Source organism: Thamnophis sirtalis, unplaced genomic scaffold (genome assembly GCF_051295495.1).
Source record: "Thamnophis sirtalis isolate CommonGarterSnake01/CBP01778 unplaced genomic scaffold, rThaSir2_p1.2 scaffold_5, whole genome shotgun sequence".
Classification (NCBI taxonomy): Eukaryota; Metazoa; Chordata; class Lepidosauria; order Squamata; family Natricidae; genus Thamnophis; species Thamnophis sirtalis.
In genome coordinates, this window is record NW_028261385.1 from 98708749 (window position 1) to 98724965 (window position 16217).

The 16217-nt window shown below is 44.6% G+C and overlaps 1 protein-coding gene across 1 annotated transcript in view; it reads right to left on the bottom strand.

Annotated features, from left to right (window-relative positions):
• Positions 1-16217, bottom strand: part of PIGG (phosphatidylinositol glycan anchor biosynthesis class G (EMM blood group)) — a 68507-nt gene that overhangs the window by 20687 nt on the left and 31603 nt on the right. Inside the window, exons 10-11 of the mRNA XM_087716263.1 lie at positions 14391-14582; positions 6849-7158 (exon numbers count right to left, since the gene is read on the bottom strand). Coding sequence (XP_087572389.1) covers positions 6849-7158; positions 14391-14582 — 502 coding nt within the window. The remainder of the gene's footprint in view (positions 1-6848; positions 7159-14390; positions 14583-16217) is intronic.

Genomic DNA, 16217 nt, shown 5'->3' on the forward strand with positions numbered 1-16217 from the left:
TCGGAGAAGCCCAGGTGGCCGCACGGCAGATGTCCTCAAACGGGGCCCTCGTGGCCCACGCTGCCGTGGTTGCGGCGCTCCTGGTAGAGTGAGCCGGACGCCCCGAGGCCACGTAGGCCTCCGAAATGGCCTGACGCAGCCAACGGCCGATGGTAGCCGAAGACACCCTTGAACCCAGCGACCCAGGTTGGAAGGAGACGAACAAGGCCTCCGACTTATGGACGTCCCTGGTCCGCCGGAGGTAGATCCGCAGAGCGCGGCGGACATCTAGCCGATGCCAGAGACGTTCCCTGTCATTGGCCGGGCCCGGGCAGAAGTCGGGCAGGACGATCTCCTGGGCCCTGTGAAAAGGAGTATTCACTTCCGGGACGAAGGCCGGGTCAAGACGAAGGACCACCCTGTCCTGGTGAAAATGACAAAGGTCGTCCCTGGAGGACAGAGCACCCAGCTCAGAGATACACCGGGCGGAAGTGATAGCCACTAGGAAAACCACCTTCAGCGACAAGAAGCGCAAGTGCACAGAATGGAGGGGCTCAAACGGAGCTCCCGTCAATGCCCTGAGGACCAGGGGAAGATCCCACGTGGGAAATCTGTGAACGGGGGGAGGCCTAAGATTCGCCGCCCCTTTAAGGAAAAGCTTGATCAGGGGTAACTGGGAAAGGGAAGAAGACCCCGCCCCCCCAACACCGAAGACGGAGCCGCCACCTGGCGACGCAAGGTGTTCTGCGAAAGCCCATCCTCAAGACCTTTCTGAAGGAAATCTAAGACGTTGGGAATGGTGGCCCTTTCGGGAGGAATGCCCCTAGGAGAGCACCATCGGACGAAAGCCGTCCAGGTGGAGTTATAAATGCAGGTCGTCGAGAGGCGCCGGGGCGCCTCGATGGTGCGAATGACCCCGGAAGACAGATGAGCCCCCCTTAGAAGCCGCCGTTCAAGAGCCACGCGGTCAGCCGGAGCCACTGAGGCTCCGGGTGAATCAGAGCCCCCTGCCGCAAGACCGCTTCCCCCTGCGGAATCCTCCACGGGGGGACCACCAACAGCTGTACCAGGTCCGTGAACCAGGGCCTCCTGGGCCAAAACGGGGCCACCAGAATGACCAAGGCCCTTTCCGCCACTACCTTCCTGACGGTCCCCGGGATGAGTGGAAGGGGAGGGAAGGCATAGAGAAGGCCCGGGGGCCACCGGCTCCTGAGGGCATCCGTGCCCTCCGCCGAGCTGGACCGGAAACGGGTGAAGAACCGCGGGAGCTGGGAATTCTCGGGAGACGCAAACAGGTCCACCTGAGGGGACCCGAATCGTCGGCAAATCTTCCAGAATAGCGACGGGTGGAGTTGCCACTCGCCGTTGTCCAGAGTCGCTCGACTGAGCCAGTCCGCCTGGACGTTGGAGAGCCCCGAGATGTGCTCCGACACCTGGGACTGCAGGTGTTTCTCCGCCCAGGACCCCAACTGCAGAGCCTCCAGCCAGAGCGCCCTCGAGTGGGTCCCGCCCTGACGATTGATGTGTGCCTTGGTGGCAACATTGTCTGTCAAGAGGAGAACGTGACGCCCCTCCACCGAGGAGCGGAAGTGACGCAGAGCCAGACGCGCAGCCTTCAGCTCCAGCCAATTGATGTTGTGGCGGAGGTCCGTGGCCGTCCATCTGCCCTGCGCCATCCGGGAGCCCACCAGAGCCCCCCACCCGAACAGACTCGCGTCTGTGGTGACGGTCACCCTGTCCGGATCCCAGAAGCAACACCCCCGCTGAATGGCCGGGGAAAGCCACCACGCCAGGGAGGCGCGGACTCCCGCTGGGAGACGGAGAGCCTGAAGAGAATTGCTCCGGCGTCCCCTCTGAAAGGGGATGAGTTCCCACTGAAGGGGCCGGAGATGAAGCCTGGCCCAGGGAACAATCCCGATGCAAGAGACCATCTTGCCCAACAACTGTGACAGAGAGAGGATGGAAGTGGACCGCCTTGCGCGAACGCTCTCCGCCAGGCGATGGAGGCTTACCTGCCGCTCCTGCGGCAGACGCACCACCCCCAACCTGGAATCTATGACTGTCCCCAGATGCAGGATGCGAGTGGAGGGGATAAGATGACTTTTGTCGAAGTTCACCGAGAACCCCAGGTCCTGAAGGCTCCGAATGGTGAGCCGAAGATCTGATACGGCCTGAGAGAGGGATCCCGCCTGAACCAAGACATCGTCTAGATAACATTGGAGACGAACCGGCACAGATCACAGATGAGCCGCTAGAGCCGCCAGGACCTTCGTGAAGGTCCGTGGGGCCAAGGCCAGGCCAAAGGGAAGAGCCCTGTACTGGTAGTGGCGGGACCCGTGAGAGAACTTCAAGAACCGGTGATGAGCGGGCAGGATGGGAATGTGAAGATAGGCCTCCGTGAGGTCCACGGAGGCTAGGAAATCTCCCTTTCTGATACCTTGAAGAATGGATTTGAGAGATGACATTTTGAATCGCCTGTACACCAGGAACCTGTTCAGGCGCTTGAGGTCTAGAATTGCTCTCCAGCCCCCTGTGCTCTTCGGGACCACAAAAAGATTGGAGTAGTGGCCCAGGCCCCGCTCCCCTGTGGGAACCGCCTCCACCGCTTGGATTTCGAGGAGGTGGGCAATCGCCTGATCCATCAGGCGGCGGCGCTCCCGACTCCGGGACGGAGGGAACGACCGAAAGAGGTTTGGAGGAGTGGAGAGAAATTCTAACCTGAGCCCGTGACGAACCGTGGCTCGGTCCCAGGAGTCCGACGTGATTTCGTCCCACCGTTCCACATAGAGAGCGAGGCGGCCGCCGATGGGACGACTCGAGTTCGAGTCACTTCCCTCTGCGGTAGGGGCAGCCGCCTCCTCCATGAAAGGGCCGTCGAGACTGGCCCTAGAAACGACTCCTGTCTTGAAAGGACTGCCCGAAGAATTGCCTGTCAGAAGGGAAGGAAGAGAAGTGCTGATTATAGCCGTAGCTAGGGGCCCTATACCGTTGTCCACGGAAGGGACGCAACGTATTCTCGGCCTTCTTAGCCGTGAAGGGAAGGACCTTCTTCTTGTCCTTATCCTCCACTAGAATAGGAGTAAGGGCCTCCCCGAAAAGATTGGGCCCTTTGAAGGGGGCAGCCGCCAAATCCCATTTCGCCTTGTCCATCTGCCAATGGCGCAACCACAGAAGCCTACGGGAGGTGACAGAGGTGGCCAGGGCACTGGAGGCAAACTTGACCGTATCCAAGGTCGCATCAGCCAAGAACTGACTGGCTGCCAATATCTTGACCAGATCCTGATGGATCCGGTCTTCCTGTATGGGAATGTGCTTCTGAAGCTTCTTAAGCCACTTGACAGTGGCACGATTAAAGTAAGAAGCCGAGGCCGCCGACTTAATAGCCCACGCTGTGGCGTTGAAGTTCTTCCGCAAGGTAAGCTCTCACGCTTATCCTCCAGTTTCATTTTGTCTGCCGCATCGCCCGATACCACCGGGGATGAGGAAACCAGGGCGGCCACAGGGGTGTCAATTGTCGGGAGCTGAATGGCCTGAGCAAAGGTCTGCTCAACGTTATAATGTCGACAGTCAGTACTGCCGGGAGATGAAAATTGGAAGGACGAGCCCACTGATCCGTCAGCACCTCTAAAAACAAAGGAGGGGCAGGGATCTCCTCCTTGTTGGTGGCCGTGGCAGAAAACATGACCATGTCGGGATCCCTGGGGGGGGGCACTGAAGGATCCCCGGTTCCGACCTTGGTGGTCTGCCTCGCCTTATCCAAGAGAATTTTAAACATGGCGGGCATAAAGAGGACCTTGGAAGAAGGCTCCTCAGAAATGGTGGTATTCTCATCATCCGAGAAACCCATCTCCTGGAGTAACTCCCCCCCCCAAGAACGAAGCCTCACTGACCATGGAAGGAGAAGAGGCCCGAAACTGAGCCCTGCCTAGCCCCCCATGCCTAGAAGAAAAGGAGCCCTTGTCCCGCTGGGCAATGCCCCGAGTGATGGCTGCAGAAATAAGCCTTTTAATCCCTTCAGGGAGATTATCCAGATCCTCCCCATCTCCATAAGCAGAACAGGGCCCTGAGGAGCCAACCTTTGGGAGGAACAGGGGCCCCTGGACGTGCCCTCCAGGGGATCATCTGCAGGGGATGGAGAGCGCCCCCTCCTGGAGTAGGTCCGAGACCTACCAGGGAAGCTAGAGGAAGATGCCCGGCTAAATCCCCTAAGGGGAGACCTGCCGGACGTAGGCCCAAGAGGGGACCTGGATCTGTCTGGAAGACTGGGCCTGCCTCTCCGCCCTGGCAAAGGTCTTTTCCAGCGCCCTATGGTGCCTGGCCTCCTCCCTAGTGGAGGACCTAGCAGGGCGTCTAGAGGATAGGGATCTCTCAGGGGGAGCCCCCCCACCTCCTGATCCAAGGCCTCATCACCCCCAGTTGGGCCTGCCCCTTGACCCTGGGGAATCTCCGCTCCCTCGTCCATTCCCCACTCACGTGTCCAACGAAGGGAACAGGAACCAGGCCTCTAAGGTCCCACCGGAACCAGGGCCCGAAAGCCTGTGGGGGATCTGGGCTCAAGGCCTTGTGCTAGGCCTGCACAGACCGCGTTGAAAAATGAAAGGCCTCTCGCACGTGGCAGCCACCAAAAATGGCCGCCGGAACTCCGAGCGCGGGAGAAAACGCCGCTTCCAAATTCCAGGGGCTCAGCCAGGCTCCTGGAGCCGGCGCCGCACTGACTCGAGGCGGGGAGAGCCACATGGCACCCACGCACGCTCTCCTCATCCCCGCTCTTCCCCACGGCAATTCAAAGTGAGCCCGAGGCTCGTCAGCCGCCTGGAGCGAACAGCTGTGAAGCAGGCTGGCCGCACGCTCCACGAGGCTCCGAAGCGCTCCTGACGCCGCTGCTGCAAACGAGGCTGCTTCTAAGCAGCCGATAAGGAGCTGGCACCCCCGCACTCCCGGGGATTGGGCTGAGGCTCCTGGCCTGCGGGGGGGAGAAAGAACTGCCCCACAGGGCCCTCCCCCAGCCGCCCGAGGCAGAGATCTGTCCCTTGGGGCCGCAGCAGAATAATTTGGTGTTTGGAAAAGAATTTAAAAGTGCCCAATTAGCCAAATAGAAACCAGATTAAAGAAAAAACTCACCAAAAAACTAGGAATCCTACTACTCAAACTACTCTAACAGAACTTGGACCAGACTGAGAGAGAATCTGGGTTAACAGTGGACAAGCACCAGTATTTATAGATTTCCTTTCAGTCTTGGACCAATCAGACTGTGATAAAACCACATGTGACCATTCCCTCCTCCCACTCTGGAAAAGGAATTAGAGACCATTTTCAAAATCCAAGGCATCTACACCTTTACAGGCAATTAACAATATTCTGTATCTGAGATGAAAGAAACTGGCACCAGGGTAAAAGCCTTTTTTTTCTTGATTTCTCCCCCCACCGCCCCCCTTTAGAAACTGGCATGCCTGCCAAGTTCTGTATAATTGACATTTCTGGACTAGATACAAAAACAGCCCTCCGAAACACATTTCAGTCATTAACTCGGAGATTATCCATGTAGGTGATGCAGTTTTAAAATAATTTTCTTTCAAGAATTGTTGGTTTCTCTAGTGAACCTGATTAAAAAGAATGCTCTGTCTGTTTCCTTACTTTAGGAAACAAAAGAGAGGTCTGCATTTCATATTCTACACCCCTTCAGAAGGACTATGATCTCATCTCAAATAGGTAAATCTGTTACTTCTCTGAATGATTACCTTCAAATTAATTAATTTATTAAATTTATAAGCTGCCCATCTCACTGTCTGAGGTGATTCTGGTTGGCTTACAATACCAGAAAAAATAAACATATTAAAACTATAAATATAAAAATGGATTGAAATCGTAAAAGAGTAAATACATATACTACAGAATACAGAAATGAATATTTTTGCCTTGTGTATGTTCAGCTTTTATTTATAATTCCTTCCATACCTTACAGAACATGAAATCAGTCTTAGACCAACTACTCTGGCTTTAATTGGTTCCTGGGCACAATTTAAAGTGCTACATATTTTAAGCATGGCCTTCCCCAATAAAAATTTATCTAAAACGTTTTATCTTCCTCAAAAGTTTTATTTTATTTAGAATGTTTGGAGTACAAGACAATTATGAAACTCCATTAAAGTAAAAGTAAAGGTTCCCCTCGCACATACATGCTAGTCGTTCTCAACTCTAGGGGGCGGTGGTAATCTCCATTTCAAAGCCAAAGAGCCAGCGCTGTCTGAAGAAGTCTCGTGGTCATGTGGCTAGCATGGCTAAATGCCAAAGGTACACGGAACACTGTTACCTTCCCACCAAAGTGGTCTCTATTTTTCTACTTGCATTTTTACATGCTTTCAAACTGCTAGGTTGGCAGAAGCTGGGTCAAGTAATGGGAACTCATTCTGTTATGCGGCACTGGGGATTCAAACTGCTGAGCTGCCGACCTTTCTGATCAACAAGCTCAGCGTCTTAGCCACTGAGCCACTGCGCCCCATTAACTAATTGGCAACTCCATTATAGATTAGTTAAAGAAAGAAAACAGCATCTGAAGCTTCATGGTTTATATGCTTTTGTCTGAGAGAATAGACAGGATATAAAAATGATTGAAATAAACTACAACTCTTAGAGGCAATAAAACGTCTTGCTAAGGGTATTGAAATGTGAAGAGAATGACTATTGTATAAGTTGGATCTACTACCTTTCGTTCAACTCTTTTCTCCAAAATAAGTACTTTGGTAATATTAGCTGTTGGCAAAGATCTAAGGTCTTAAAATCATTATCTGAACTGATATTAGAAACTAGCTCCTTAATTTGCTTATGCATAACTGTGTGTTCTTTCTAAAGATATGCAATTCCTGGCTTACCTGGAAAAAGAAAAATGCTTGTCCAAACCAATAATGCATGATAGTAACTTGAGCTGCATCAAACTCCAGTGGCTTCCAGATGTAGTTTCTCATCATGGTTTGAATGAATAAGCACAAGACCAAAACTGGTAAGTTATGAGGTCTGAGCAAGAGAGCTGATAGCAGAACCAGCCCACCGTAGATTTCCCATAAACCTTTAAACTTGATCTTAGTATCCATTGAAAAAAATAGAGATTTGAATAAATCTTTTGTGCCTGTGAAGATGATGCCAAGAACAAAGATGTAAACAAAACGTGCTTCGATTGTGCCCCTAAAAAGAGACAATAAAAAGACATAGTTAGATCAACTTCTGATGAGTTCAAACATTTGTTTCTGGACATGATTTGCTAAAAATGCAGAGAGGTTAGCTCAAAACAAGTAGTGGTGCTTGTGCCATTAGGGATAGTAAAACTGATCATGATTGCATTATGCATCCCAACAAATAGAATTATACAATTATTCAAATGAAACAGAGTGATCCAAGTAGGAAAGTATCTTAAACCAGCGCTCTGAAAAGAATGAGATTAACTCCACGCATATTTATCTGAAATGAATGCAGTTAAACTTATTGTGCTATACTGTAAACTTGGCCAAATACACAGCACTGTCAAATAAATATGTATGAAATTAGTTTCATAAAGTTGATCGATATTTGAAAGCTCTGCTAAATTTCTCTCAGGAAGATTAGGGAGGGAAAAAGAAATCTGTTAATTAAAAAGTTTTAAAAAGTAAACTATGAATCATCCTTAAGCATGCCACAGCAACATCTGCCTTTGCAACATTAATGTTCTATCACATACATATATTAAAGTAATATACAGTATGTATATTCAAAATCCCAATCCAGAAAATAAAACATTATCTATAGAGTTTAGCATGTGAATGTGCTTAGGTGGGGAACAGGTGAGGATTTGAACTGGAGATTTTCTGTCCCAAGCTCAAATTCAGACTCTTAGGTACTTTAATATTCCCTGAAACAAAGTTTTCTCCCACAGGAAAGCAACGAATAGACATGAAACTGTTGCCATCATAGCTACAGAGTTGTTGTTCCCACTGCAACACAATTTAACATAATTTAATGGTCCACTTGAATGCACATTTACTGGAGAACAATTTCTATTGAACTCCACAGAACTTATTTCCAAAAAATACTTCAGTCAGCTGCAAGGCATCAAGAGCATGAATGCTTATAATCAGAAGTCTGAACTAATCCTCTCTGTTACACACAATTTGGGGTTCTTAGAATCCATAAAAATCCCATAATCCATAACAATCATACAGTTTTAATAATAATTAATCCTACCACTTTCAAGATTTAAATAAGCCATCGTTAACAACTGTATTTTGCAGCCCAAGAGTTTCTATCATTCTTCAGAGGGGCTAGACTAAATGATACAATGAAGATCATAAGTGGTTGCATAAAATCTACTACTACTTGCTGGCTTCCCGACTTGAGCCACATTGCACCATCAGCTTTACAACAACATTATGAGAAACCCACTTCTTCCTCTCCACATTTATCTTCCTCATCTATCAATTGGCAGGCTTAAATCCAGGAAGCCCTCTCTGGCACTCGTTCAACAGCTGTCTAACAACGTTGACATCAACATACAGTGGAAAGCCAAATGGGCTGATGAATGCCCAAATACAGGCAGTTACATAGATGACCCTACACAAGAGGTGCCAGGTTTTGATCTTCCTTGCCAGCATTGGTCAACTCTGAACAGATCCATACCTAACATGGTGTCTGCCAGGACTCATTGTTTAAGTGGGGTCTTGTCTCTACCCATCAGGGTGATTGTGGTGCTCCTTGAAAAAAATATCCATCACATTGTGTCCGAATGTCCATCAAGAGCTTACACTGTCTGATTTTTTTCAACATAAACCACCCTCTCCTTGAATGGCTGGGTGGACTGGACATTAACATTTGAACCACTGTAAGTCCATGTATTTGCATATGCTAAATAAATAAGTAAGTAAGTAAGTAAGTAAGTAAGTAAGTAAGTAAGTAAGTAAGTAAGTAAGTAAATAAATAAATAAATAAATAAATAAATAAATAAATAAATAAATAAATACTTCAGCGGTAAACCCCCGGTATGTGAAATAGGGTAACATCATCACCCAAGTATCTTTAACTAACTGATTGAAGCCATTCGGGATGCAAACATATAGGTAAGTAAAAAATATTTTACATCTGAGATGCTCTATTTATTCATGTGTGCTACTATCTTCCCAATAACAAGCAAAAAGATTACAAAAGATCTTCATTTCCCTCATTCAATCTGGACACCCTTTCTACAAGCGTATGGCCTTATAAGGCAATCAAAAATTGCAGTAGATTCCTTCAAATGCCTCAAGAGGGGTCAAAAGAACTAAAAATAAAAGCAGAATGTGGTAGACTAATTCTCCCTATTCACTGGCCTTTGAGCAGAATGGGGACTTTGCATGCAACAAAGATATATCAAAGATTTGAGTTGGAGACATCAATCTTTAATGAACGAACAACATAATATGCACAATTGACTGTTCCCAAAATCTTGATAAGAAATATTAGGAACTCCAAAACAAAACAAAAAAACCCAAACCTACTAAGTTCTTAAATAGCAATTTTAAATGTTCTGGAAAATCCTAAGAGCAACTAGACTTTCTTCTCTGCTGTATCTTCCCTTCCATGATAAGAGAAGTAAGACAGAAATTGAGATTTATATTTTTTACAATTTAAAGTCTTTTATTTGTATGTCAAATATGGGTCATCTATTTTTCTTCAGCTAAATGCATATACTCCATTTATTCCCTCAATTTATGTGAACATTCCTCCTGTGATAATTAACTTCCTACCTATCCATCACCTAAGCATCAATGATGTGATGGACACGTGTGAAACTGCCACCCAGAGTCATGAAAAGCGTAAAATGTGCAGCAATATAAATCCTTTAATAAATTAATAAATCAAAATAAACGGCTATTTTTACATCCAAATGTTTCTCTGTTGTCAGCTTACACTGATATTCTTACTCGCTGTGCTGTTTTTCATCATTATGTTTTTTCCCCACTTAAATCAGTGGTTTCATACTCTCCTGTATCGATGTTTTAATGGACGCCACTATTCAGGAATAGTGTAATGGTAGATTTTCTGCATTGAAGTTAATTCAGTAAAGAATTAAAAGACACAATCGCTGCAAGAAAAATAGTCTTGGCCAAATCCATCCAACATCAATCATCACTTAAAAGCAGATCCCCGATTCGCTATATTTTTTCCTTTTCATGCGCAACCCTCATAAAATAATTAACTGCCCTAAATCTCATCAGCTTCAAACTGACACTCTGCCTAGAGATCACCATAATTGCTTATGGCATAAACTCATATTGGATTAGAGTCGCCTTCATTAAATGCAAGAAATAGATTCTAGTAAATCTTAATGACTTAATCTCAGATGCTGGTAAAACTTTAAATCATCATCATCACCATTATCCTCATCATAATAAAGTTTGCAGATGACACAACAGTGCTGGGTTTCATAACTGGAGGGGACGAATCAGCATACAGGGAAGAAGTCCACAGGATATCCGTATGGTGCTCAAGAAACAACTTACATCTAAATACTAGTAAGACAAAGGAAATGGTGCTAGATTTCCGGAAGCACAGAGAGGAACCTGTCCCACTGTATATCGAGGGGGGCTGTGTGGAGAGGGTCTCCTCTTTTAAATTCTTGGGAGTGCTTATTAGTCAAGATCTCACCTGGAAAAACAACACGTCTCTGGTGAATGGAAAGGACCAACAGAGACTTCATTTCCTTAGAATCCTGTGAAAAAATCAGGAGGAACAACGGCTGATGACCTCTTTCTATCGGTTCACCATAGAAAGTGTCCTCACATATTGTATTACAGTATGGTATGCTGGTTTAACAGCTGCGGACAGGGAGGCACTATAGAGAGTGATCAATTTGGCACAAGAAACCATTGGTTGCCCTCTGACACCACTGGATGACATAGCCAGATCTCGCTGCTTTAGCAGAATAAAGAAGATACTCAGAGATGATTCACACCCTGGTCAGTGTCTCTTTGCACTTCTACCATCAGGAAGAAGACATCAAAGTATAGCCAGCCAAACGAACAGGTTTAAAGATAGTTTCTATCCTTGGGCTGTGAGACTTTTAAATACAACCACAATCACTCCATGCACACGCTAGGTTTTTTTTTCTTTTTCTTTCTTTTTTCATTTCTGTTATAATTTTGCACCAGTGAGGTTAAAACCAATTCAGTTGTATTTAAGTACAATGACAATAAAGATTATACTATACTATACTATCATCTTCATCATATCATCATCAATTTCCTTTCCTTATCTACATCTTTACCTTAATCCAGCTCATTTAAAACAGCACGATTGGAATTTCATTTCAGAATTCTGAGCTGGGGGAGGATGGAAAAGAAAGCTCTATGCAACTACAGCTGCAGCCCACATTATATGATTGTTACACAAGGAGAATGGGGATATTTATTGACAGTTGGAGTCTATGTCCATATGTGTCCCAAGTATAAATTTACTCATTAAGTATAGAATCTTGCAGTGAAGCCATATGTTACAAGAAAATGTTATAACCTGAAAGTTAAACAGATTTGTTACAGGCCAATAGTGGCCTATACAAGAGTTGACACCATGAGTTTTCTAATCTTGGCTTCTCTTCAAACACCAACCTTGTTGCCAAAGATAATTAATAATCCTCTGAAAGGAACACAGTGACCCAACAATATGGTTTTTTTAATATCCTGACTGGTGATGATTTTCTAAGATCATCAGGAAATGTCTTAAATATCTCAACAGTTTGAAATGTATGTATATGTATTTTTAAAAAGAAAACTTTAAAACTACCCCTTAATCGAAGAACACCAATTTAAATGACACACAACATTCAAAAACTAGAAGTGTTGTTTTTTTTTGAGATTTTATATGTTGCATGGCAATATATGGAACAAGAGCTCTGATCCTACTTGAACTGTACTATAGAAATCTATGCACCTTATTTTTCAGAGTATGTCACACCTTTTCCCCCCAAAACAGAGGGTGAAAATCTGGATGTGTCTTATACACTGAATACAGCATTTTTTGGGCTCCCGAAATCCTGCCTCCTTCGCAAAAATGGACATGCAGAGGGTTTGGGAGGCCTGCAAAGTTCTCCTGGGGGTTGGAGATGGCAAAAACGAGCAAAAAGCTCGTTTCCCCCCCCCCAGCCCCCAGGAGCACTCTATACAAGTCTCCCAAAGCATATGCATGGCCTGTTTTTTTTGCAAAAAAAGAGGCTGTTTTTACAAAAAACGACCTGTTTTTGCCCCCCACCCCAGCTCCTTTGAACGCCTCTCAAACTCTCTGTATGCCCTGTTTTTCACAAAAAACGAGGCATGCAGAGGGTTTGGGAGGCCTGCAGAGTGCAAAGACTTTTTTTTTTAATTTACCTCTTCAAAGTCTTGGTGCATCTTATACTCCAGTGTGTCTTATAGTCCGAAAAATAAGATATATAATATACAACTGTCAGAATGGATAAACACCAGGAGGCCCTCTTGTAGGCCGCATCTTTCAACAGTGACAGTAATTTTCCACCCTTTCTTGGTAAGTACTGCTTTATCCACTTACAATGCAGCAGGTCCACTGATGAACAGGCATCATTAAAAATTATGAACAAGTCAGAAAGCCAGTGCACATCTCACATTCTTTCTGTACAACCTCCCATTTGGGCCACAGGCACTGGAGCAAAACTATGCCAGCTTTGCATATCAAGCAAGGATTAGAAAGAAAAAAGATTTGCTATTTGAATTTCATTACAGTGCTTTACAAAGCACAGACTGAAAAAAGTATTATTCAGCTGCCGTCATAAATCAAGCAACCATAAATTACAATTTCAGGATAAATATCTACTCTATTTCCATTCTAAAAAGGTGCTAGGAATCTAACCCAGTGCTTTGCTCAAGAACACTTCCAGCCTGAAATCACAAATAGTTGCATAGTTTACTGATCAAAGCAACCGCTTTGATGAACTTTAAGAAGGCATATTATTGTGTCAGCCAGAAACGTTAAACTACGTGCATCTATGAACTACTAATCAGGCAATGGAAATATTAGGCTAGCAGTTATAAGGACAAAAGAGTCACATTAAGAGATGCTTTTATAAATATCAACAGATATTTAACTCCTGCCAAAAAAAATTTCTCACAGAACTGTTAGCTGTAAACTCATGAAAACTTTAGGAAAATGTTTTCCCAAACTTTTTTCCCAGGTATAATTACCCTTGCCCTCTAACATTTACTTAGTTGCCTGTAACAAACAACAAATAAAGGCAAAATACTGTTTCTCAACCTTTTTTCACCTGGGTCCCTTTCTGGCCTTGTTTTTCTCCTGTGGGACCTCTGTCCAGGTCCCATTACTGGATATGAACATGGGATAGCAATTGTGTTTTTGGGCATCCACAAGACAATATTTGCAATATAATAGAACAGGTGCTGTAGAACCTAAGGGCAAATGATAGAGGAATGTTGCTGACGATAAGTTCTCAAAAATATTTGGCCACTGGTGGGAACAGCATGCTTGAATTAATCCATAAGGTCTATCACAATTTTAGCTGCTTATATGCATCCCAGATGGTTTTGATCTATGATTGAATGAGGGAAGAATGATAACAGATTATTTTGTATTGTTAATTTATTTATTTGTTATAATACTTGCAATTCTGTAGTGTTGTTTCGATTGGAGGGATTATAATAGAAAAATGAAGTAAAGAGAGTATTAAAGTAGAAGTGGAGAGTTTGTGTCTTAGAGCGGAATTGGAATGATCTCGCTAAGGTAAGTTATGTTCTTGTCATATCAGGCACAAACAACCAGACCCAGAGGTGAATAGGTTTTTTTCTCCTCAGGGGAATTTAAGATGCCGCACTTACAGTATAAAACCTACCCCTTACAATGTCACACACACACACACATTTTCCTTGGGAATAGAATCTTCAAAAATTCTGCCATGACCACTCTGGGGATGTTTGATCTCTATCCAGATTCTCTGCAGCCCACAGGAATGACGCAACAAAAAATGTATTGGTGGCCAAGGAAGAAAAGGCTTCATATTTGGTTTTGTGAGCCACCCAGAGGCAGTGCCTAAATCCATTAAAGGGATAAATAATTGCAGCAGCATAAGAAATCTCTCTGGCTTGCCTAAAACAAACTGCTAAAATGAGGGGGGAAAACATGAGTTACCCAGGAACAGAAGGACTCTTCTATTGTAATACGCAAAACAAATTCCTAAGACCCAAACTCCTTAATTTTAAGCATGTGTCTTTTGTATCAACACCTCACCGGCCAATTCCAGGGTTCTTGTCAAAACAGGGTAAACCCCTCAAATCTAAAATCTGCCCATAACTCTTAGAAAACACGTGCACAAACCCACATAGTACTTATTTGTGATATTTTTTTAGACCTCAAGGTGTTAAGTACATTTACATAGCTGCTAATGAACTTACTTTGAAATATCTTTTCTGTCTTGTTGCCATGGAAATTCCACATTTCCTATCGCTGCCCGGTAACTGTACACTCCCAAGAGTCCAAGTGCCATTGCTATTTTCGAAACCAAAGAGCATCTTCGATGAACAAGTATTAAGATCATAACTAGAGACACCAATGCCAGAAGAGAAAGTTCAGTTTTATGTTCCGAGCTGTAAAACCAACAACAAATTCAATTAGATTTTTTTAAAAAATAAGATTCACTTACAAGTTCTTTTCTCTCTCTCTTTCTTAACAAGCTTCACTTCATCAGAAAACCAATAACCTTTTCCCACATCAGTTTTTGCAAACTCTTTATGTAGCATTTATTCTGCTCCAAAATATCAGACATTTTACAATCTTACACAAGGCATAAAATAATTTTCTATGTTATCACTTTAGAGCCTTCCTATCCTTCATAGAGACCTTTGACTGAATGGTGCAATGGTTTCATTTCCTTTACTTTTTACAGAAGGAGAACTTTCAAGCTTTTCATTTTCAGTGAGCATTTTCCATATTGCTTTTGACTATCAGGAGCTTATAAGAGTCTATAATTAGAATATTTCCTTTCAAAAGAATTGAGATCCATCCATTTGCTCATATAATAAGATTGGCTTGAGGGGCCACCTTCATTAATGTTAATCAGATGATAAGTACAGGAAGCCTTCTCCCAAGTATATGCAATGCTGTTTTAAGTGCTAGGCAGAGTTTAAATAAATGTGAAGGCACTGATGTATCTTTATATATCACTCCATGGTGGAACAGTGGTTAGAATGCAGTACTGCTCACTCCAAGAGTTTGATTCTGAGCAGCTCAAGGCTGACTCAGCCTTCTATCCTTCCGAGGTGGGTAAAATGAGGACCCAGATTGTTGGGGGCCATAGACTGACTCTGTAAACTGCTTAGAGCAGTAAAGCACTGTGAAGCAGCGTATAAGTCTAAGTGCTACTGCTATTTCTGCAAGAAAATCTGATTGCCTCTATTAGTTACACTTGTTATAATAATCACTTTTATAATTCTGGAGGGAAAAATACACACACTTTCCCATTTTGGAAAAAATATTAAAGAGGAGAATTGGCACAAAAATCTTTTAGCCTAAGTAAATCAGTAATAGGGAATCAATTGCATTGTGTAAAGGATTATGGGGTATATTGTAGGATGCACAATGTCCAGACTTATGACACTATACCACTGTGGTTTAGTAAAATACCTAAAAGTGTGGCTGCAATTTCAGGTGGGTGAAGAAGGTTCATAAATGGCAGGGAAATTTGTTCTGACTGAGGCTTCCCAAGAGCATGAAGCAAATCGTCCCAGCAAAAACTCGTTTTATTAACTTACAGTGAATTCTGCTCATTTACAGCCAGCAAAGTCTTTCAAAGGAAGATTTACAGTCACAGACCTTATCTAGCTCAGAGAGCTGACAGATTGATATCTGCAGAATTTGGCAAGGAGTCTTGGAGAGTCACAAACCAATTACTGAACTAATTGTCTGCTGCAGACTCCGCTCCCTTTTTGCCCCTCTTTTATTTCTTCTGGGAGGGGCCATTCATCATCTGGCCTTACTCCCAAGTCGACTCCTGTTTGTTAGCTGTTCCCTTCATCTGGCGATTCTGGGCATGTAAACATTGGGAACAGGCTCCAGCTGTTCATCTGCCTCACTGATGTCTCTGAAGGCAGCTAATAACTGACATATGGCTCTGCCCCTCTCTGCCTCTGACACCAGAGCCTTCCTCAGAGTCCAGGACTGGCCCATGTTCCTCCCCAACCTCTTCACTGTCCAAATCTGCTGCCAGCTCTGCTGGCCACTGG